This window comes from Moschus berezovskii, chromosome 2 (assembly GCF_049115385.1).
Source record: "Moschus berezovskii isolate FMDL1 chromosome 2, NW_MosBer_1.0, whole genome shotgun sequence".
Classification (NCBI taxonomy): Eukaryota; Metazoa; Chordata; class Mammalia; order Artiodactyla; family Moschidae; genus Moschus; species Moschus berezovskii.
The window spans coordinates 47,604,887-47,629,857 of record NC_142461.1 but is presented as its reverse complement, the minus strand read 5'-3'; the positions used below and the strand labels follow the sequence as shown (position 1 = coordinate 47,629,857).

At 40.3% G+C, this 24,971-nt stretch overlaps 1 protein-coding gene across 5 annotated transcripts in view; it reads right to left on the bottom strand.

Moving 5' to 3' along the window:
* KCTD18 (potassium channel tetramerization domain containing 18) overlaps positions 1–23,658 on the bottom strand; it is a 30,167-nt gene extending 6,509 nt beyond the window's left edge. Inside the window, exons 1-6 of one of the 5 annotated variants that reach the window (XM_055398355.2) lie at positions 23,510–23,658; positions 20,275–20,509; positions 18,229–18,440; positions 15,480–15,673; positions 14,311–14,405; positions 8,735–8,837 (exon numbers count right to left, since the gene is read on the bottom strand). In XM_055398355.2, coding sequence (XP_055254330.2) covers positions 8,735–8,837; positions 14,311–14,405; positions 15,480–15,673; positions 18,229–18,440; positions 20,275–20,434 — 764 coding nt within the window. In that variant the 5' untranslated portion in view covers positions 20,435–20,509; positions 23,510–23,658. The other 4 variants (XM_055398354.2, XM_055398356.2, XM_055398360.2 and 1 more) reach the window with 4 other exon arrangements.
* Positions 23,659–24,971: the final 1,313 nt, after the last annotated feature.

Genomic DNA, 24,971 nt, shown 5'->3' with positions numbered 1-24,971 from the left:
CCTTCAAAGGTTCCTGAACTGAGTTACCTTTCACGGTAAAAAGCCTCAAGTGGGAACATTGGTGGGCAGGTGATTCTTTCATCTACTGTACAGAAATCAACACAGAGAAACAACTAAAATGAAAAAACTGAGGAAAATGTTTCAAATGAGAGAACAGATAAAACCCCACCAAAAGACATTAATGAAACATAGATTAAGTAATTTGGCTGATAAGGATTCAATAATGGTCATAAAAATGGTCACTGAATTGGGAGAAAAATGAATGAACACAGTGAAAAACTTCAGCAAAGATATGAAAAATATAAGGAAGCCACAGAGCTGAAGAATACTATAACTGAACTGTAAAATATACTACAGGGGTTCAACAGCAGGCCAAATGAACCAGAAGAATCACTCAACTCAAAGGCAGGGCAGTGGAATTCACCCAATCAGGTTAGCAGAAAGAAAAAGAATGAAAAAATTGAAGATAGCTGGAGGGACTTATGGGACAACATCAAATTAACATCCACATTACAGGGCTCCCAGAAGAGAGAAAGGAGAAGGAATCTTATTTGAATAAATAATAGCTGAAAATTACATAGCTGAAGAAGGAAAGAGACATCCAGATCCAGGAAGCCCAGAGAATTCCAAATAAGATAAAGCCAAAGAGACCTACACTAAGACACATTATAATTAAAATGTCAAAAGTTCAAGGAGAAAATCTTAAAAGCAGCAAGAGAAAAGTAACTTGTTATATACAAAGGAACCCCCATAAGATTATCAAGAGACCTTTTTCAGCAGAAACTTTGCAAGCCAGAAGGGAGCGGCATGATATAGTCACAGGGGTAAAAGAAAGAAAAATCCAACCAAGAATACACTACCCAGCAAAGTTACTATTCAGAATTGAAGGAGAAATAGTTTTCCAAACAAGCAAAAGTTAAAGGAGTTCATCACCACTAAACCAGCCTCTTGAGAAATCTGTATGCAGGTCAGGAAGCAACAGTTAGAACTAGACATGGAACAACAGACTGGTTCCAAATAGGAAAAGGAGTACGTCAAGGCTGTATATTGTCACCCTGCTTATTTAACTCATATACATCATGAGAAACACTGGGCTGGATGAAAGCACAAGCTGGAACCAAGATTGCTGGGAGAAATATAAATAACCTCAGCTATGCAGATGATATCACCCTTATGGCAGAAAGTGAAGAAGAACTAAAGAGCCTCTTAATGAAAGTGAAAGAGGAGACTGAAAAAGCTGGCTTAAAGCTCAACATTCAGAAAACTAAGATCATAGCATGCGATCCCATCACTTCATGGCAAATAAATGGGGAAACAATGGAAACAGTGGCTGACTTTGTTTTTTTGGGCTCCAAAATCACTGCAGATGGTGACTGCAGCCATGAAATTCAGTTCAGTTCAGTTCAGTTCAGTCGCTCAGTTGTGTCTGACTCTCTGCGACCCAATGAATCACAGCACGCCAGGCCTCCCTGTCCATCACCAACTCCCGGAGTTCACTCAAACTCGTCCACAGAGTCGGTGATGCCATCCAGCCATCTCATTCTCTGTCGTCCCCTTCTCCTCCCGCCCCCAACCTTTCCCAGCATCAGAGTCTTTTCCAGTGAGTCAACTCGTCACATGAGGTGGCCAAAGTATTCAGCTTTAGCATCAGTCCTTCCAATGAACGCCCAGGATTGATCTCCTTTAGAATGAACTGGTTGGATCTCCTTGCAGTCCAAGGGACTCTCAAGAGTCTTCTCCAGCACCACAATTCATCAATTCTTCGGCAATCAGCTTTCTTCACAGTCCAACTCTCACATCCATACATGACCACGGGAAAAACCATAGCCTTGACTAGACAGACCTTGGTTGGCAAAGTAATGTCTCTGCTTTTTAATATACTATCAAGGTTGGTCAAAACTTTCCTTCCAAGGAGTGTCTTTTAATTTCATGGCTGCAATCAGCATCTGCAGTGATTTTGGAACCCAAAAAAATAAAGTCTGACACTGTTTCCACTGTTTCTCCATCTATTTCCCACGAAGTGATGGGACCAGATGCCATGATCTTCGTTTTTTGAATGTTGAGCTTCAAGCCAACCTCTTCACTCTCCTCTTTCACTTTCATCAAGAGGCTTTTGAGTTCTTCACTTTCTGCCATAATGGTGGTGTCATCTGCATATCTGAGGTTATTGATATTTCCCCCAGCAATCTTGATTCCAGCTTGTGCTTCTTCCAGCCCAGCATTCCTCATGATGTATTTTTAAAAGACGCTTACTCCTTGGAAGGAAAGTTATGACCAACCTAAATAGCATATTAAAAAGCAGAGACATTACTTTGCGAACAAAGGTCCGTCTAGTCAAGGTTATGATTTTTTCCAGTAGTCTTGTATGGATGTGAGAGTTGGACTGTAAAGAAACCTGAGTGCTGAAGAATTGATGTTTTTGAACTGCAGTGTTGGAGAAGACTCTTGAGAGTCGCTTGGACTGCAAGGAGATCCAACCAGTCCATCTTAAAGGAGATCAGTCCTGGGTGTTCACTGGAAGGACTGATGTTGAAGCTGAAACGCCAATACTTTGGCCACCTGATGCAAAGAGCTGACATTTGAAAAGACTCTGATGCTGGGAAAGACTGAGAGCAGGAGAAGAAGGGGACGACAGAGGATGAGATGGCTGGATGGCATCACTGACTCGACGGACATGAGTTTGGGTAAACTCCGGGAGTTGGTGATGGACAGGGAGGTCTAGCATGCTGCAGTCCATGTGGTCGCAAAGAGTTGGACACGACTGAGCGACTGAACTGAACTGAACTGAAACTAGCCTACATGAAATATTAAAGGGGCTTTTTTAAGCTTAAAAGAAAGGGCACTAATTAGTAACAAGAAGACATATGAAAGAATAAATCTTACTGGAAAGGTAAATATGTAGTAAAGGTAGTATATTAATCACTTAAAGCTGATATAAAGGTTAAAACTCAAAAGCAATAAAAATAACTATGATTAAAATAATCAGTTAATAAACAGTATAAAAATATGAAATCAAAACATAAAACATGGCATGGGATAGTACAAATATTGAGATTTATGGTTTGATAACTTCCTTTAGTGGTATGAAACGTACCACTAAAGAAAGTTATCAAACCATAATTGAAGAGAGCAAGATAAGAAAGGAACAGAGAGGAACTACAAAAACAGCCAGAAAACAATTAACAAAATGGAAATAAGTACACGTATCCTCCGTCTGACTGAGTCATGTCTAACTCTTTGTGACCCCATGGACTGTAGCCTGCCAGGCTCCTCTGTCCATGGAATTTTCCAGGCAAGATTACTGGAGCAGGTTGCCATTTACTATTTCAGGGGAATTAAGTACATAAGTACCTATCAATAATTATTTTAAACGAAAACAGACTGCATTCTCCAATCAAAAGACATAGGGTGGCTGAACAGATCACACATATAGGACCCATCTATATGCTGCCCACAAAGTACTCACCCTAGATGTAAGGACACACACAGACTAAAAGTGAAGGGATGGGAAAAGATATTCCACACAAACCAAAACAAAACAAAAGAAAGCTGGAGTAGCTATACTTAACATCAGATTCTTAGAAATGGAATCATAATAGCATGCTGCTGCTAAGTCACTTCAGTCGTGTCCGACTCTGTGTGACCCCACAGACGGCAGTCCACCAGGCCCCCCCGTCCCTGGGATTCTCCAGGCAAGAACACTGGAGTGGGTTGCCATTTCCTTCTCCAATGTGTGAAAGTGAAAGTGAAGTCACTCAGTCATTTCTGACTTGTAGCGACTCCATGGACTGTAGCCCACCAGGCTCCTCCGTCCATGGGATTTTCTAGGCAAGAGTACTGGAGTGGCTTGCCATTGCATACTGATTTGAAAACTGTGAGTATAATATATTTGACCTTTAAACTCTACTGAACATAACTGAAATTTTGTAGGTGAAAAAATGGTTCTTTAGGACCTCACAAGTGCTGCTAAGTCATCATTATCACTATCTTGACCATGAATCAAAAATAATGCGTAATAAAATCCCAGAGGAAAGACAACGAACACAGAGGGGAACTTCCATAAAACCCTTTCTGCTTGCTTTGTATTTTGTATACGTCTTCTGTTGAACTTCAGTCCAGTCTTTCTCCACCTTAGCACTATTGCCATTTGGGGTTCAATAATTCTCTGTTATGAGCAGCTGCCCCCTGCCTTCAAGGAAGCAACCCTCTAAGTGCCAGCACCATCACCCACCCTACAGTGTCTCCAAACATTGCCAAATATATCCCCTGGATAACAACACTGCCTCTGGTTCACTGCTTCAGACCCAAATGATATCTGCTCATTGTAAGTTCAAATGGCAAAAGAAATAATGATAATAAAATGAGAGTCCTTAATAAAAAAGATCTGTTTTAATAATATAGGATTAATACTAAAAACTAAGTAAAATTCTCTGCACTTCTGCGAAAGATTTAGAGAGTAATAGAAACCAGTCTGAAATGTTATAGGAGCACTAAAAATGTTTAAACTAGATGATCAAGAAATTAGAACATCTGTACAATAGACCAGTTAGACTTAATAGATATCTATAGGACATTTCACCCCAAAACAATGAATTTCACCTTTTTCTCAAGCACAGTTCAGTTCAGTTCACGGAACCTTTTCCAGGATAGATCACATCCTAGGCCATAAATTCAAAAAAATTGAAATCATTCCAAGCATCTTTTCTGACCACAATGCAGTAAGATTAGATCTCAATTACGGGAGAAAAACTATTAAAAATGCCAACATATGGAGGCTGAACAACACGTTGCTGAATAATGAACAAATCATAGAAGAAATCAAAAGAGAAATCAAAATATGCATAGAAATGAATGAAAATGAAAACACGACAACCCAAAACCTCTGGGACACTGTAAAAGCAGTGCTAAGGGGAAGAATCATAGCAATAAAGGCATACCTCAAGAAACAAGAAAAAACTCAACTAAATAACCTAACTCTACACCTAAAGAAACTAGAAAAGGAAGAAATGAAGAACCCCAGGGTTAGTAGAAGGAAAGAAATCATAAAAATTGGGGCAGAAATAAATGCAAAAGAAACAAGAGACCATAGCAAAAATCAACAAAGCCAAAAGCTGGTTCTTTGAGAGGGTAAATAAAATTGACAAACCAATAGCCAGATTCATCAAGAAACAAAGGGAGAAGAACCAAATCAATAAAATTAGAAATGAAAATGGAGAGATCACAACCGACAACACAGAAATACAGAGGATTATTAGAGAATACTATCAGCAATTATATGGCAATAAAATGGACAACCTGGAAGAAATGGACAAATTCTTAGAAAAGTACAGCTTTCCAAAACTGAACCTGGAAGGAAAAGAAAATCTTAACAGACCCATCACAAGCACAGAAATAGAAGCTGTAATCAGAAATCTTCCAGCAAACAAAAGCCCAGGTCCAGACGGCTTCACAGCTGAATTCTACCAAAAATTTAGAGAAGAGCTAACACCTATTCTACTCAAACTCTTCCAGAAAATTGCTGAGGAAGGGAAACTTCCAAACTCATTCTATGAGGCCACCATCACCCTAATCCCAAAACCTGGTAAAGATCCCACAAAAAAAGAAAAGTAGAGGCCACTATCACTGATGAACATAGATGCAAAAACCCTTAACAAAATTCTAGCAATCAGAATCCAACACACATTAGGAAGATCATACATCATGACCAAGTGGGCTTTATCCCAGGAATGCAAGGATTCTTCAATATCTGCAAATCAATCAATGTAATACACCACATTAACAAACTGAAAAATAAAAATCATATGATTATCTCAATAGATGCAGAGAAAGCCTTCGACAAAATTCAACATCCATTTATGATAAAAACCCTCCAGAAGGCAGGAATAGATGGAACATTCCTCAACATAATAAAAGCTATATATGACAAACCCACAGCAAACATTATCCTCAATGGTGAAAAACTGAAAGCATTTCCCCTAAAGTCAGGAACAAGACAAGGGTGCCCACTCTCACCACTACTATTCAACATAGTTCTGGAAGTTTTGGCCACAGCAATCAGAGCAGAAAAAGACATAAAAGGAATCCAAATTGGAAAAGAAGAAGTAAAACTTTCACTGTTCGCTGATGACATGATCCTCTACACAGAAAACCCTAAAGACTCTACCAGAAAACTACTAAAGCTAATCAATGAATACAGTAAAGTTGCAGGATATAAAATCAACACACAGAAATCCCTTGCATTCCTGTACACTAATAATGAGAAAATAGAAAGGGAAATTAAGGAAACTATTCCATTCACTGTTGCAACGAAAAGAATAAAATAATAGGACTATATCTACCTAAAGAAACAAAAGACCTGTACATAGAGAACTATAAAACACTGGTGAAAGAAATCAGGAGGACACTAATAGATGGAGAAATATACCGTGTTCGTGGATTGGAAGAATAAATATTGTAAAAATGAGTATACTACCCAAAGTAATTTATACATTCAATGCAATCCCTATCAAGCTACCAACGATATTTTTCACAGAACTAGAACAAATAATCTCACAATTTGTATGGAAGTACAAAAAACCTCAAATAACCAAAGCAATCTTGAGGAAGAAGAATGGAACTGGAGGAATCAACCTGCCAGACTTCAGGCTCTGTTACACAGCCACAGTCATCAAGACAGTGTGGTACTGGCATAAAGACAGAAATATAGATCAATGGAACAAAATAGAATGCCCAGAGATAAATCCAAGCACTTATGGACACCTTATCTTTGACAAAGGAGGCAAGAATATAAAATGGAGAAAAGACAGTCTCTTTAACAAGTGGTGCTGGGAAAACTGGTCAGCCACTTGTAAAAGAATGAAACTAGAACACTTCCTAACACCATACACCAAAATAAACTCAAAATGGATTAAAGATCTAAATGTAAGACCAGAAACTATAAAACTCCCAGAGGAGAACATAGGCAAAACACTCTCCGACATAAATCACAGCAGGATCCTCCAAGACCCACCTCCCAGAATATTGGAAATAAAAGCAAAAATAAACAAATGGGACCTAATTAAAATTAAAAGCTTCTGCACAGCAAAGGAAAACTATAAGCAAGGTGAAAAGACAGCCTTCAGAATGGGAGAAAATAATAGCAAATGAAACAACTGACAAAGAATTAATCTCTAAAATATACAAGCAGCTCCTTCAGCTCAATTCCTGAAAAATAAACGACCCAATCAAAAAATGGGCCAAAGAATTAAACAGACATTTCTCCAAAGAAGACATACAGATGGCTAACAAACACATAAAAAATGTTCAACATCCCTCATAATCAGAGAAATGCAAATCAAAACCACAATGAGATACCATTTCACACCAGTTAGAATGGCTGCTATCCAAAAGTCTACAAGCAATAAATGCTGGAGAGGGTGTGGAGAAAAGGGAACCCTCTTACACTGTTGGTGGGAATGCAAACTAGTACAGCCACTATGGAGAACAGTGTGGAGATTCCTTAAAAAACTGGAAATAGAACTGCCATACGATCCAGCAATCACACTCCTGGGCATTGACACCGAGGAAACCAGAATTGAAAGAGACACATGTACTCCAATGTTCATCGCAGCACTGTTTATAATAGCCAGGACATGGAAGCAACCTAGATGTCCATCCGAAGACGAATGGATAGGAAAGCTTTGATACATATACACAATGGAGTATTACTCAGCCATTAAAAAGAATGCATTTGAATAGGTTCTAATGAGGTGGATGAAACTAGAGCCTATTATACAGAGTGAAGTAAGCCAGAAAGTAAAACACCAATACAGTATACTAACGCATATATATGGCATTTAGAAAGATGGAAATGATAACCCTGTATATGAGACAGCAAAAGAGACACAGATGTATAGAACAGTCTTTGGGACTCTGTGGGAGAGGGTGAGGGTGGGATGATTTGGGAGAATGGCATTGAAACATGTACATTATCATATGTGAAACGAATCGCCAGTTCAGGGTCAATGCATGTTACAGTATGCTCGGGGCTGGTGTGCGAGGATGACCCAGAGGGAGGATAAGGGGAGGAGGGAGGTGGGAGTGGGGTTCAGGAAGGGGAACTCATGTACACCCGGGGCGGATTCATGTCAATGTATGGCAAAACCAACCAATATAATATTGTAAAATAATTAGCCTCCAATAAAAAAAAAAGAAAGAAATTAGAACATCTGAAAGCCACGAATAATACCCAGCCAATGAAAATGAAATAAATGTATGTAAAGCATAGTGAACGACACAGATGTGCAGTGAATTTAATGCTAATTATTTCATAGAACATAAGAAAATACTACTAAATAAAAATACTATTAATATTTGTGGTTACAGATCACAGGAAGTTTCAAATATTAAGTCTAATACATTTTTTAACTATTGCCAATAAAGCCTGAGATTTCACTTTAGTGGAGAAAAATACCACAGCATTCCCACTGTGTCCAGTAGTAATTTTAAAAGCAGACTCTCCCCAAAATAATAATAATAAACCATATAACTCAGTTTTAAAGAATTACTTCTACTTTTTACATAGTTCTGGTAACTTCGCATTTATCAAGATTTATATTTTGATGGTAAGTCAGAATATTTATCAAGGTGATTAGTAAGCTCAGTGAGGTTAAGAACCATTATTTATTCCCCCAATAAAGGCAGTAAAAATAAAGGTGATAGATTAATAATAATAATCCAAAAGAGAACAAATAACCTCTTTCGAATTGGAGCCATGTGACTCAGGCTTCCAAGTAGAGGGCGCTCTTCCAGAGTCCAGCATTCTATCAGCTCGTGAGGCACCCGCCAGTAGCTAACACCTGGAAGATAAAAGACAATTTAGAGAACCACTGTCCACCGACAAAGATTCAGCAACATTGTTTTGTATAAAACTAGCCAGGAAAACCTTAAAGTTCATGCCTCCTGTTTAACAAAGAAAAGTACACACAGGAAAAGCTCCCACGAAGAGCCAGGGCAGCAGGGACATAGCTCATGACCTGGGTCTATGAAGAGCTGGCTATCAGCCCAGCTCTGCCACTGATAATCAGCAGGTCATTATATAGACCTGGGCAGCTGAGTGTATGCTGGTTAAGGCCACAGGGTCTGGAGCCAAGACTGCCTGGGTCTGGATCCCATTTCTATCATTCCCTAATCATAATAGCTTGGGAAAGTTAACTTTTCTGTGCCTAAATTTCCTCATTTGTGAAATGATGATGAGAATTCAAACCTTACTGTGCTGATTAAATGAGAAAATAAAAGCAAAATGTCTAGAACAAGGCCCGGCACAGACTTGGCACTCAAGAGATGTTCGGTACCTTTATCGTAAGTCACAGTGCTGGTAGTAACGTGAAAAGACTGGACAGTGGGGGTTCTAACAGTTGCCCTCTCTACCTCACTAGGTTGCTGCGATCATCAATTCAGATAAATTTTGTGAACCACTCTATAAAAGGCAACCACTGTATGAACAGGAGGTGTCAATACGTTATAGGCACCTGTTCAAACAAGAATAATCTGAGGGGCTTCCCTGGTGCTCTAGTGGTTAAGAATACACCAGCCAGTGCGGGAAACACAGGTTCAATCCCTGGTCTGGGATGATCCCACATGCCAGGGAGCAACTAAGCCCGTGATCCACAACTACTAAGCCAGCACCCTAGAGTCCTCACGCCACAACTACTAAAGCCCAGTGCCTAGAGCCTGTGCTCCGCAACAAGGGAAGATGCCACAGTGAGAAGCCTGCTCACCACAACTAGAGAGAGGCCACATGTGGCAATGAACATAGCACAGCCAAAAATAAATAAATTTTTTTTAAAAAAAGAATAATCTGAGTTAATATGGTAAGCTAAGATTCCAGTCAAATTCACTTAATTTTTCAATCTGCTGTTTCTTTTTAAAATTTATTTTATTGACGTATACTTGATTTACAATGTTGTGTTAATTTCTGCTGTACAACAGTGATTCAGTTATACATATATATGTATATATTCTTTTCCATATTCTTTTCCATTATGTTTATCACAGGATACAGGACAAAAGGACCTTGCTGTTTATCAATTCTATAGGTAATTGTTTGTTTGATATGTTTCTGATTGAAAGCTAAAAATGTATTCTTATGAAATTTAAAAACACTAAGTGAAAGAAGTCAGACATATATTGTAGGTCATATATTGTAGGATTCCATTTATATAAAAATCCAGAATATGCAAATCCATTGAGGCAGAAAGCAGACTGGTAGCTGCCAGGGGCTGAGGGGAGAGGGGAATGTACAGTAACTGCTTAATGGATACTGGCTTCCTTTTAGGGTGAAGGAAATGTTTTGGAACTAAATAGAGGTGCTGGTTACACACACTGTTAGTGTAGCAAATGTCACTGAAATGTGTACTTTAATTCTTCTGTGAATTTCACATAAGAATAGATATTTCAGTATATATGTTATGTGAATTTCATCTCAATTTTTTAGAAAAGAACCATAAAAATTATACATCGACACATTAGAAAAAGTTTAAAGAATGATGCTGAATAAAAACTGGTTGGCATTAAAAACAAAAGTAATCTTTAAATCCCAAGAAAGAATTCGGCGTTTTCTTTTTAATCATTAAAGTCCCAGTAATAACAACCAACTTAGCAAGGTGAGCCCGTAAATTATTATATATATAATAGACGTGTCCAATACTCAGTCTGTAGACCTCATTTTTAAGACAACTTTCTAGAACTGCTTGATCATACTCCCAAACCTACTTAAACACCACAAAAAAACCCCTAAACCTCATCCAGTAAGTTTTCAACTCTAAGTCAGGTTTACTGAAATGTAATTTATATAAAATAAAATCTACCCTTTTTAAGTACTCTAAGTGTACAGTCATGCAACTATGGCCATAATCAAGATATACAACATTTCTATCACCCTCAAAAGTTCCCTGTGCCCTTCTACAGTCAATGCCCTGCCCTCCATTCCTTAGCTTTGCCTTTTCCAGAGGGTCACATAAACAGAATCATATACTATGTAGGTAGCCTTTTGTGTCTGGCTTCTTTAGCATGATGCTTTGAAGATTCATCCATGTTGAGATATGTATCAATAGTCATTTCTTTTTATTTCTGAGTAGAACTCCATTATATGGATATACAGCAAATTGTTTTTAAAACTTTTATTTTTTTCCTATATAATTCATGTTCATTGTATAAAACTTGGAAAATATAGAAAAGTATATATAAAAAATAAAAATCACTTCTAATTAAGGGATTAGGAGTTACGGCTCATGACATTTTGATATATCTCCTTCGAATCTTTTTTCTATTCATTTGATATGCACGTAATTGAAAACACATTATATTTAATTTTGTTACTTTTGACCATTTCTTAATCATAGGCACTCATCAATGTAAAAAGTTATTCAAAGTAATTCTAATAGCTATATCCCATCTATATCCTGTGGATGTGCCAATATGTATTTAGCCCTGTATTATAGACATTTATATTGTTTTTACTTTTTCTCTATCATGAATAATGCCTAGTTGAACATCTCTGTTCATAAGTCTTTTTCTGCATTTGATTATGTCTGTAAGGTAGAATTCTGGAAGTAGAATTACTGAGTCAAAAGATATGAACAATATCGATGCTATTGATATGTACTGATATATTATTTCTAAAAAAGTAACATTAATTTTACTCCTGCCAAGAACACATGAGATCTTTACTAATCTGGTATATAAAAATAGTTCTCATTTAATGCATATTTCATTAATAATTAGTTTGAACCTCTGCCACATTTATTTCCTTTTCTGGGAATTTTATGGTCATGAATCTTATACCTTTATTTGTAATAGGGTTGAACTGATTTTCTAGTCAATTTAAATAAACTCTATTTATTGTAAGGATAATCTTTGCTTAATGTAACACTTTTATGCAAGTTTTTAAATTAGTTTTAAAATTTTATTTATAATGTTTTATGCTTTAAAGTTAATACATTAAATATTGTATAAGCAAATTTATCTCTGTCTTTATGTTTCATTTTAAGCTTATAATTTCTTTTCCAATTAAGAAATTTATAACTGTTATTTGCTACAGTTATAAAAGTTTCATTTTTCATTCATAAATTTACCTGGTAGAGGAAATGGCAACCCACTCCAGTGTTCTTGCCTGGAGAATCCCAGGGACGGGGGACCCTGGTGGGCTTCTGTCTATGGGGTCACACAGAGTCGGACACGACTGAAGTGACACAGCAGCAGCAGCATTTTGATAAATGCTGTGAGGTTAAAGATATGTTCTCCCAAGCATATTTCTCAAATAACCTATCCTTTTTTATTGGTATTTAAGGCTTTCTTTTGGAGAAGGAAATGGCAACCCACTCCAGTGTTCTTGCCTGGAGAATCCCAGGGACGGGGGAGCCTGGTGGGCTGCCGTCTATGGGGTTGCACAGAGTCGGACACGACTGAAGCGACTTAGCAGCAGCAGCAGCAGCAAGGCTTTCTTAGGGTTTCCCTGGTGACTCAGACAGTAAAGAATCAGCCTGCAATGCAGGAGACCCAGGTTCGATTTCTAGGTCAGGAAGATACCCTGGAGAAGGGAATGGCAATCCACTCCAGTATTCTTGCGTGGAGAATTCCATAGACAGAGGAACCTGGCGGGCTATAGTCCATGCGGTCGCAAAGAGTCAGACACAACTGAGCAGCTAACTCTTCCACACTTTTTTCACCTTCATCTTCTTCCTTTCAATAATTCTTTCTCTCACTTGTTTCCTGTATTATGGCTTTCCACAGGCCTTCCAGAACTTTTGTAAGATAACAATAATACTTTATAACATGCTTTCTAAAAAGTTAAAGTCAGTCACACACACATGCTTTGTTAGAGTCAGAGATCCCAGCTCCCTGAGTCAGTGGAGAAGGAATCCCAGCCAGGCCCTCCCAAAGCTTCCTGGGCAGCCTGCCAGTCCAGGGGCACAAAAGGAGACTGAGAACACCGGAGGGGTTGTTCCTCAACTTAAGCCCAAGTGTCTCAAAGTCAATTAAGTCTCAAGTAATAAGCTTAGAGAGAATAGCACTTTGTTCATTACACTTCATCCTATCTGTTTGAGGGGCATGATATGAAAAGAAAAAGGAGGAAAAGTGGGGGTGGCGGGGGGACAGAGGAAAAAAAGGATTGGGACCAGCATCCTGCCTGGAAGAGGAACAGCTGATGAAGAGTTTTAAGAAGGCTATTCCATTCTCTATTCAATCTTATGTGACTTGCAATGTCGTCTCTACCAGCTTTTAAGATCATTTGAGGACTAAGATGTGTCTTATTTATCTTTGGATAATTTTAGGACTTATTATAGTGCTTGCACCTAACAGACATCAACACATGTTAAGTAAGAAAAAAATACTTAAGCATAGAACAGTTAACTCTCTGCCATCTTTAACAAGCGGCATGCCTCTCTGAGACTTCTTTTCCTCATCAGTAAACGGTAAACAGCACATAGTTTTGGGACTAACAGATAACTAAGTCTAAACTACGTATCACACTGCATATCAAGTAGCAGTATTATTATCAACTCACGTTAGCAGCTTGGTAAAAATGGTCAAATTTCAAAGCGTGCATTTAAAGAATATTTTATTTTCTAAGGGCTCTTTCGCTATCTTCCCAGCATTATTTTCATTTTCTCTCTCTCTCTCTCCTTTTGATTATACATTTTATGCTTAACGCAGATGTATACTTCCTAGGACAATGCTAGGTACCCAAAAGGTGCTATAGGAACTCTTTTTAAATTGAATTAAATAAGCATAACTAACAAAAATGTATTTTAGGTTGCTGCTGCTGCTGCTGCTGCTGCTGAGTCACTTCAGTCGTGTCCGACTCTGTGTGACCCCATAGACGGAAGCCCACCAGGCTCCCCTGTCCCTGGGATTCTCCAGGCAAGAACAATGGAGTGGGTTGCCATTTCCTTCTCCAATGTGTAAAAGTGGAAAGTGAAAAGTGAAAGCGAAGTCGTTCAGTCATGTCCGACCCATAGCGACCCCACGGACTGCAGCCTACCATGCTCCTCCATCCATGGGATTTTCTAGGCAAGAGTACTGGAGTGGCTTGCCATTGCCTCCTCCAGTATTTTAGGTTACTGAACTATAAATTATTAGTAATATCCAGCAATGCATGAGTTTTAAAAATTTTTAAGTAAACCGCCTCAATGTTACTATGAAGTGACAAATATCTGGACCCACACCAAAAATTATATTCTCTAAAAAAGCAATGCGGTATGTGACCTTGCTTTGTCTTATTAAGGAAAAGTCTACCTTCCGCCTTGAAATAGAAAAATTGTACTGTACCTTTTCCTTCCCAGGCATCAAAGGCATCCATCATTTTCTTCAATTCTGCTACTGAATAATAGCTCCAGATGTACTGAACATTATTTCCCGCCTCCCTAGAAATATTACAAAAGGTAATGAAAATATACTACCTAAGTATGAATGTATGTATATGTATACAGCAAATAAGATACTTAATAAGTGCTTGCTAATTATGTCGGTACTGAGTAGTTGTTCTTTTGTTATCCTTAAGCATATATATATGACATGCTATATTATTATAATATACTAAACTTACATATTAATCTACATTTTATCTCTTTTTACTGTGGCAAAGTATTTAACTCCACAATATAAACTGTAGACAAACTAATAAATCTTTAAAAGAAGTTTTCTAAAAAATCACCTAACTTCAGCAAAGTTAGAAAAGGTTCAACTTTGACTAAAACTTTTCTAACACTATGCCATGTACTTAAATACAAACATCTCTGTCTGTAAAGAATTCAGAAAATGATGATATATTAATTGTCTAAAAAGCAAGCTCATGTGGTCATGCATTAGTCACTAATATGTGACCCAATCCAATCTCCCAGAGAATTTTAAAAAAAATTGCTAGGTCAATTGACTAGTATAAATAAGATTACAAGGAAAACATTAACAGAATAACCCTTAAGAACTTAACATGCTCAAGGTATAGAATTTTCAAGTTGGGATGGGACTGGATGAAAAAAGCCTTTCAGTTTAGTTCAGTCACTCAGTCATGTCCGACTCTCGGCATTTCTTAAACCACGACACCAAGACACAGGCCAGTCCTGGGTCACTCAGAGGGCCTGCTGACTCCTAGGTCAGGCTTCTGCTCGTGGACTGTAGCCGAGGGGAGACACCCAGGCACGTGGCTTTTCTCTTCTTTCTTTTCTCTCTGTATAAGGACTTTCAGAGGATTCTGATGACTATTCCCAGCTGAGAACCTGTCAGACCAGGTGGATGGCCTGTTGCTTCTACAGATAACAAATGGTCTGAATTGCAATCTCTTCATGAAGCAGGCTTATCTCAACAGCTATGAGACTCACTCTGTCTGTTGAGAAGTACTGACGGAATTTCCTAGTCAACCACATATTAAACTCAGTAACACCTCTTAGAAGAGACCAAGACTTTATTTTGTTCCTTTTCATATTTAAATACGGACATACCTTTTAAAAATGCTTTTACTGTGAATTCTTCCTCCCAGCTGTTTATCAATAGCATCTGTTCCATCCGTTTTTGTGGAATATACACCAATAATTCTACTCTCACAGCTTGCACCAGATGTGTTAAGATAGTGGAGAACCCAAACTGTTGGTTTATTGCATACTAAACCATACGAATCACAGAAGTCTGTTAAAGCCTGAAGCAAAAAAATATATATATAAAGTTTAAATTTAACTCTGGAGCAAAGTAAAAATGAATTTGTTCTACTACTTTCCTGTAAAGCTATAATTTCACTTGGTTGCAAGGGAAATAAAAAGACTAAACATATAATCTACTTTTTATGCCTTTAAAAATCAAACCATTTGTTGAATTTGGGGTGTTGCAGAGGGGGCTTGGGCATTTCACTATCCCAAAATCCAACACCTTTTCATCTAGAGAATCCTTTTCCACAAGGAAATTATCCCTTATTTCCTCCTCCTCTAGACTCACTACCAACATCATTTTAAAATCTTCATATGATCACTAAAAGTAAGAATTCTTTCTTTTCCCCTAAATTTTCCATTTGGCTCAATTTTCCTTTTACCTTCTATTCACTAGCCCCATGGTGGATGCTTATTCTGAACTGAAAATCCAATCACGGATGAACCAGATTAACTTGTTCTTTCACACTGAAGGATATGAATACATGAAACTAAGTGCCTACGGTCTGAACTCACTTGGCATTTATCCACCTATTCATTCAGTCCCTTGAATACTAAGTGATGTGTGAATACTATGTGTGAAAGGTCCTGGAGACAGGGTCCCAGCCCTCCTCAATTTACAGCTGATGGAGAAGACAGACATTAAGTAAGTCGTCAGCACATAGTGTAGTAAGTGCTACCAGGTAAGCCTACAAGGTGCTGAGGAGCACACAGCAAGAGGACTTCACCTGGTCGGGTGGCTCGGGCCTTCCCTGGGAGAAATGGTATTACTGCTGTGAGCAATAATGTTTTGTTGGTTTTGTATCCCAAGTGCCTAGAAAAGGGTCTGACACAAAGGAGATGCTTACTATTTACTGACTCAGAGAAGGAAAAGAGGACCCTAACGTGTATTGCATTTAATATTGCTATCTAATTCCTGAATTGGCTTTTATCTTCACCTGCACATCAGTGAAAATCATCAACTACATTATAAACTGTACAAGGGCAAAAACTGCATGTCCCACACAGTCCCCAGAATAGTGTCTTATGTGAAATAAATATGAGTTGGCTGGCAGAATGAATGTATGCATGCTTTGTCCTTTGTGCATACAAACCAGGAATGAAAGACTATAAAGGTGAATGTTAATCCACCCCAACTAACCCCAGTTGGGTTTTTTTTAGCCCCACTCTGCAGATGTGACAAACAGTACCAAGAGACTGTTTAACAACTCAACTTATAAATAACTCCAGTAGCAGAATCTACACAACCGTGCAAATTCCCGAAGGGGATTTGGAACGAAGTCAACTTTCTCTTCATGCTGCATTCCTAATAATTATACCACCAACTTGCTCTCTTAAACACTAACATCTAAGCCAAAAGAATTCAGACCAATTCAGACCAGTTTTCACTGCTGCTGCTGCTAAGTCACGTCAGTCCTGTCCAACTCTGTGCTACCCCATAGATGGCAGCCCACCAGGCTCCCGTCCGTGGGATTCTCCAGGCAAGAACTCTGGAGTGGGTTGCCATTTCCTTCTTCAGTGCATGAAAGTGAAAAGTGAAAGTAAAGGTGCTCAGTCGTGTCCAACTCTTAGCGACCCCATGGACTGCAACCCACCAGGCTCCTCCATCCATGGGATTTCCCAGGCAAGAGTACTGGAGTGGGTTGCCATTGCCTTCTCCCCAGTTTTCACTATGCACAATTATTTAGGAAAAATATTTTTCTTAGATACCCCAAAGTGCTAATTAGTAGCAAATATGATACTTATTAATGAGAAAAAAACAGATGAAGCCGTTCAAGTCAAAATGTGATTTAAAATAGAAGCAGCTTAAAGATTTACTGATCTCAAGGTGAACTAATCAAACATATTTCAACTTAATAATCAACTGCTACATTCATTCAATCAGGTGAAAGATTTTATACAATATTTTATTTATCATCACCATCCTTTTAAAATTATGCTCCCCTGGTTGCTCAGATGGTAAAGAATCTGCATGCAATGCCGGAGACATGAGTTCAATCCCGGGGTCAGGAAGATCCCCTGGAGGAGGAAATGGCAATCCATTCCAGTATTCTTGCCTGGAGAATTCTATGGACAGAGGAGCTTGGTGGGCTACAGTCCATGAGGTCACAAAGTTGGACACAGCTAAGCGACTAACACATTTATCCTTTTAAAATATCATTTTGGGAAAGAACTTATTACCACTATATCTTCACATACTACAGTGCTGCTCTTAATTTAAGGATAACTTCAAGAGTAGAAGAGTTCTATTTTTAAAATTAAAAAGCCATCAAAAAGTGGTAAATTTTCAATAAGGAATAAAAACTCCATAAACCTTTGAGTGGCTTTGTAACATACTTTCCTAGAATAGAATTTTGGCCTTAAAAAATGAATGCTGGTAATTAAGAAACACGACTTCAAAAATTGTAAGATGTAAAACTGTCTCATTTTGGCTTATGTTACAACACAGGCTATGCAAAATAACATACACTGCTTTGTGAATAATAAATGTATAATAAATGAATATTATATATTCATATATGTATTTTAAAGCTTAAGAAAATGCCAAGACCTTTTTAAGTTCTATATTTGACCTTAAAGAATATGTCTCCATTTCATTGGCCAAGTGGTCAGACAGGCTATATGGATAAGGGATGCCAAAGTAATCAGCTTCTTCCTGCAGAGCAACCCGGGTTTGCTCCTCTGTGGGAATGTGAACTTCTCCATGAAGATAATCCAAAAGGTATTTAAATAGATGTCCATCACGGTTAATAACACAAGCTCCTAGAAAACATTCAGTTCAAAAATTATTGCATAGATACAAATAACCATGTATAAAGTTTCAACATGTCAAACTAAAATTAGACTGAAGACCTCTACAAGTAGAAATGTTTCTTTCTCATAGGAAAGTTAATATCTTGTGTTCAAGTAGATTTAGTCAAATTTAAGGATCCTCTGTATTCTCACCTACTATACAGGAAAACGTATTCTGAGCTCCATTAGGAATTTTGGATACAGTGACCACATTCCCACTGCTGGCTGCCGCAAAGACCATGGAAGCCTCAGACCGCTGGTAGGATTCTAAGTTTACCCCTAACCTCAGCCTGGCTGGGCCAGGAAAGGTGTATGGAGTTCTTCCCTAATGAGGGTATGTGAGTGCTCATTACTATGTCTGGCGTTTGTATGTCAGTGATCTTACAAATCAACTTGTAGTGTCACTGACATATAAACCCATGGTTCCAAGACCTGGACGCATCTTATGTTTGGACTTACTAAGGCTTGTCCTTTTGTACTAAACTTTAAAAGAGAAATGCTATGCGGGTACTACTTTATGAGAAAGGGCTTTTCTTAGACAATTCAGCAGAATTTTGTTTTAAATACTTCTGTATGGACAGATGAGCCTGGCAGGCTACAGTCCATGAGGTCATAAAGAGTCGGACGCGACTTAGTGCCAAAACCACCACCATGAGGTTATTCAATAATTCCTTTTCTCCCTTGATTAGTTTAGAATAAAAGGATTAAGAAGGTATAAACTTGGGGGCAGAGGAAACAACTCAATTCCCTCTGACTACCTTTTCACCACAACCTTTCTGTCCAGCTGGACATCAAATCCTGATTACCACACATCAGTGAGTTCTCCATTCTTTCAACTGCATTCATCTCGCAAAGCAAGCTCTCAAGACCCAGGGTTACTAACAGCCCTTCAGGCTCAGAACTCCTCAACCTAACACAGAAGCAAGAGTGGGTGCTCTGAGCCCCAGAACTCCTAAGATGTACAAAAAGCCCTACTTGCATTGCAGTGAACCCCAAAACACTTGAAGCAAACAGCAACATTAGGACCCTAATCCTTGCGTTTTACAATTTCTTGGACTGAAACACCAATTTTCAGTCCTCTCCCATGGTTGACTGACAGTATCACTGCACTGACACTTTCTGTGGCATACATGTCAGCTCTGCAGCTGGACTAGGAGTTAATGTAACACTAATTCTACACTGACAATGCCTGCGCTCAGCTATGAAGGCAACTGCTTTCTCCAAAAAACACAATTTTTAACTTGAAGAACACATACAGAAGCTAATATACTTAATCAAGCTCCATACAAAGACCCACTGAGTTGCATGAATGTAACACCTTTCCAAATATAATTAATCCCCCAAATCAGATCCATGGTTGGACTGTATATGGGCTTCTGGTGGCTCAGATGGTAAAGAATCTGCCTGCAATGCAGGAGACCCAGAGTTCAATCCCTGGATTTGGAAGATCCCCTGAAGAGGGGAATGGATACCCACTCCAATACTCTTGCCTGGGAAATCTCATGGACAGAGGAGCCTGGCAGGCTACAGTCCATGGGATTGCAAAGAGCTGGACAGTTTCACTTTTTGACCTTTATATACATTCACTTTTTTGTCAACTTTTAGCGATAGCATCACAGATTCTAGAAACTGGTATTTAATTTCTCCAGGTACTTAATGAAACTCCATACAGTCCTAATGATCTTAGTAATCAGCATACTGAGCTAATACATCCTGTTGTAATTAGAAAAATTAAAGGGAATTTAAACTAGACTCCTATTTTAATGAATATTCATGATCATGCTTACAGACTTGAGGTATTTACCTGATTCATCTGTTTTTAAAGGGAAACGACCACTGAACATGGATGCCAGCATTGAATCCTTAAAGCGGCACAAGGACTCCCGCCTGGCTGTGTAAATACAGCCACCCACGTTCAGTCGAAGAATATCTAACACCTCTTCTTCTGCCTTGTGACCTTCCATTGCTCTCTCCAACACCCAAAGTTTTGCCTTGAAATACTTTCAGAAACTGCAAAACAATGTGGTCTCCGTGCCCCTCTGTAAAAACAAAGGACAGTCACCACTGACATTTCCAATAATACATGAAATAGATTAAAAAGTATACAGTCAAATGTGATTTTAAACAAATTCCTCAGCACTGGCAATATTGAATTGAAGGATTTTATATAACAGAAAAGAAGTCTCAGATATTCTAAGAAGGTGGAAAACTCTGTCCCCAAGTATGTAAATGATAATAAACTATTATAACCAAATCGAGGTGTTGAAATGACTGCTTAAAGAGTTAAACAAGATAACTAATGCATTGTCTGTTACATTTAGAGCATAGGTGAGGTGTGCTTATGATCTCCAGTATTCACACATCTTTTTAAACTGTAATAAGTCTTAGGGAGCAATGTAGACTTGTAGAGGTTATGAGCATGTAGCATGGAATCGGGCTACTAGACACTACTACTTACTATCCTGGGACCTTAGGCAAACATTAATCCTCCTTTGCCTGTTTCCCCATGTCTAAATTGGAGGTAAGGATGATGCTTCCCTTAAAGGACTATCAAAGGAACGACTGACAGAAAATTTAACAAGTATGTAGCACAGTCTCTGGCTCCAAGTAAGTACTCAATAAATGATAAATAGCACCTATAATGATATAAACATTTACCAGAAGATATATACTGAAAGACGTTATGTTGGCGCCAGAGATTTAAGGAAACCTAAGAGCAGACATTACTAACAACAGTAACAATAATTCTTAAATTAGGCAAATATAATCTGTCAACTAAGGTTTAGAATTCCATGTATACCAAAAGACAAACTGGTCTAGAGGAACAAAATGATATCTGTAAATCATCTGGCTTCTTCCCTCCAAAATAGCTGAAGCTTTGAGGACATTTTATAGATTTTATTTCCTAATCCATTCTGGAGATAGGTGAACCACAGGTGACTGCAGTGTTTCTATGGAACCTGAAACAATACCATGATCAAAAAGGCACTCCCAATGTATCTGGACCTTTCACAGCAAGTGTAAAATGGCTGCCAAGAGGCTCAACTACAGCCATGGCATCCATGGCCATTCACCTATGTCATCAACTATGATCTTTTCGTGGATGCTCCAATTTAACCAACTTCCAGGAGACCATTAGAGTCTGAGGAATACCATGTGTGAAACATAGTCAGTAGACATAAACTATTATGGACCAACAGACCAGCCTTCAAAATCCATTTATCAATGTGACTTCCTACACTGCCTATAAGTCCAAGCAGCAGCCCAGCAACAAGCCATGTGAAAGAACCACTTCTGAGGCCTGGGGTGGAAACTGGTTCACTGCTGTCCCTGTTATCAGCTCTCTGGCTTCCCTGGTGGCTCAGAGGTTAAAGCGTCTGCCTCCAATGCGGGAGACCCGGGTTTGATCCCTGGGTCGGGAAGATCCCCTGGAGAAGGAAACGGTAACCCACTCCAGTATTCTTGCCTGGAGAATCCCATGGACGGAGAAGCCTGGTAGGCTACAGTCCACGGGGTCGCATAGAGTCGGACACGACTGAGCGACGGAACGTAACGGAATCCTACCTATTCTTCAAAGCTGTAGGCAAACTTCATTGGTTACAGGAACTTCCCAAGCAAAGTTAGAATCTTTGTTCTCCAGATATACTCTGTACCCCTCTCCACATAATTATTCCACTTGACTAATCTCTGGTTTGGGGGACTATGAATTGCATCACCTCTGTTGTTGTTCTCCAGTTGCTAAGTTGTGTCCTACTCTGAGACCTCACTGACTGCAGGCAGCATGCCAGGTTTCCCTGTTTTTCACTAATTCCCAGAGTTTGCTCAAGCTCATGTCCATGGAGTAGGTGATGCCATCCAACCCTTAGCGTCAGACTTGACAATTTCCATTTACTGAGTGCTATGTGCCAGCCACTGTAGGAGTCACTGGACCGATATTACCTAATTCACAGAAAAGTCCTACTGGATAGACGTTCCTGTCCCTACTGACAGGTGAGGACACTGCTGCTGCTGCTGCTGCTAAGTCGCTTCAGTCGTGAGACCCCATAGACGGCAGCCCACCAGGCTCCACCGTCCCTGGGATTCTCCAGGCAAGAACACTGGAGTGGGTTGCCATTTCCTTCTCCAATGCATTAAAGTGAAAAGTGAAAGTGAAGTCGCTCAGTCCTGTAGGACTCTCCGCGACCCCGTGGACTATACCGCACCAGGCTCCTCCGCCCAGGGGAGTTTCCAGACAAGAGCACTGGAGTGGGTTGCCATTTCCTTCTCCAGGTGACGACACTAGAGAAAGATATAAGAATGTGCGCCCTGCTGTAAGTGGTGAAGTCAGCCCCAATCCAGGACAGCTGGACCAACTCCAAGTTCTTCCAGCCGCACGCCACACAGCCTCCTTCAGCACTCTCCTAAGGCTCCTGACCCGGGCACGTCACTCACGTCATCTGTCCATCTGAAGACTCCTGCTGATGGCAACAGTAACACAGCAGCACCCTGAGTGCAAGGATTCAAGAGAACCCCTAAGACAGAGAACTATCACCACTTCAAGGACAGTCATAGGGCCCCATCCTCAAACGGACCCACTTGGACGCCCTGCTGGGTTGGAGGGAGTCGGAAGTGCCCAGTCTTCTAGGAAAGCATTCCCAGAGTGCAGTCCTGTGACCACCTGCATCAAAACCATCAGGGTCGCTCGCTGAAAATGCAGATTCTCCTACCACAATAGAGACTCCGGTTCAGAAAGTATGAGGTGGGGTCAGGAGTCCGCCGGCGCACCCTACTTTGAGAAACGCTGCTCAAGGGCCTCGAGCTCCTCCCATGACGCTGGACGAAAGGGGAGGGGCCGGGAACCACAAAGCCCCGTCGGGGTCTCCCCGCACTCCGGGGATCCCGAATCCGCCGGAAGCCGAGTCGGCAGCCCGGGGCGCCCGTGTTATCAGCGCGGCCCGGGCCCTTCATCAGGGCGCCGCGCCGCCTCCCGGGCCTGCGGCCCACCCAGCGCCCCGCTCCTGCGGATGGGCGAGGCAGGGTAGGCGGCATCCCCGACTGACCTGCGGCCCGCCTGGCCGTGGGCGCCGCCGCCGCCTGACGCCGCCCGGCCAGACGCGGAAGTGAGCGCCTCCTCTGCTGCTCGGCAACTCCTGCAGCAGCGCGGGCGCAGCGGCGCCCCCGTGCGTCCCGGCAGAGCCTGGGACAGGAGGCCCCGCCCTGGACACGCCTCGGACACGCCCCTCCAGCGCCCCGCCAATTGCAATCTTCCAGGGTCAGTTCATAGTGGTAACAGGCTGAGTTAGGTTTTCTCACCTCCAGATGAAGGCCCTTCCCTCCAAACTGGGCTGCTCAATGCCATGCCAAGCAGTGGAATATTTGTGCTTTTGGATGGTGTTTATGGCTTACAAAGCTGTTTCACACAGAGCATTCTTGTTTAAATTAGCTGTGTGACAGTCCTGTATTGTTATTCCTGTTACAGAAAGGAACACTGAGGCAGGAGCAAACGTATTGAATACTTCTGTACACCTGATATGCAGATGACACTACCCTTATGGCAGAAAGTGGAGAGGAACTCAAAAGCCTCTTGATGAAAGTGAAAGAGGAGAGTGAAAAGGTTGGCTTGAAGCTCAACATTCAGAAAACAAAGATCATGGCATCTGGTCCCATCACTTCATGGGAAATAGATGGAAAAACAGTGGAAACAGTGTCAGACTTGATTTTGGGGGGCTCCAAAATCACTGCAGATGCTGATTGCAGCCATGAAATTAAAAGACGCTTGTTCCTTGGAAGGAAAGTTATGACCAACCTTGATAGTATATTAAAAAGCAGAGACATTACTTTGCCAACCAAGGTCCGTCTAGTCAAGGCAATGGTTTTTCCCGTGGTCATGTATGGATGTGAGAGTTGGACTGTGAAGAAAGCTGATCGCCGAAGAATCGATGCTTTTGAACTGTGGTGTTGGAGAAGACTCTTGAGAGTCCCTTATACTGCAAGGAGATCCAACCTGTCCATTCTAAAGGAGATCAATCCTGGGTGTTCATTGGAAGGACTGATGCTAAAGCTGAAACTGCAATACTTTGGCCACCTCATGCGACGAGTTGACTCACTGGAAAAGACTCTGATGCTGGGAAAGGTTGGGGGCGGGAGGAGAAGGGGACGGCCGAGAGTGAGATGGCTGGATGGCATCACCGACTCTGTGGACATGAGTTTGAGTGTACTCCGGGAGTTGGTGATGGACAGGGAGGCCTGGCGTGCTGTGATTCATGGGGTCGCGGAGAGTCAGACACAACTGAGCGACTGAACTGAACTGAACTGTACACCTGAGGTCCTTCTAAATCCTTTGCATGCACTAATTTTCTCTTAACAATAACCCCAAGAGTGCTTTTGGTTTCCAACTGCAATCTAACTTGTGCAAGAGACTTTGCTAGGTATTTCAAAATGGATAAAACACAGTACTATTCTCAAAGTACTTTCCCAGACTCAATAATAATTGGTTCCTAATTTTTCTAACTGGGTCTTAGA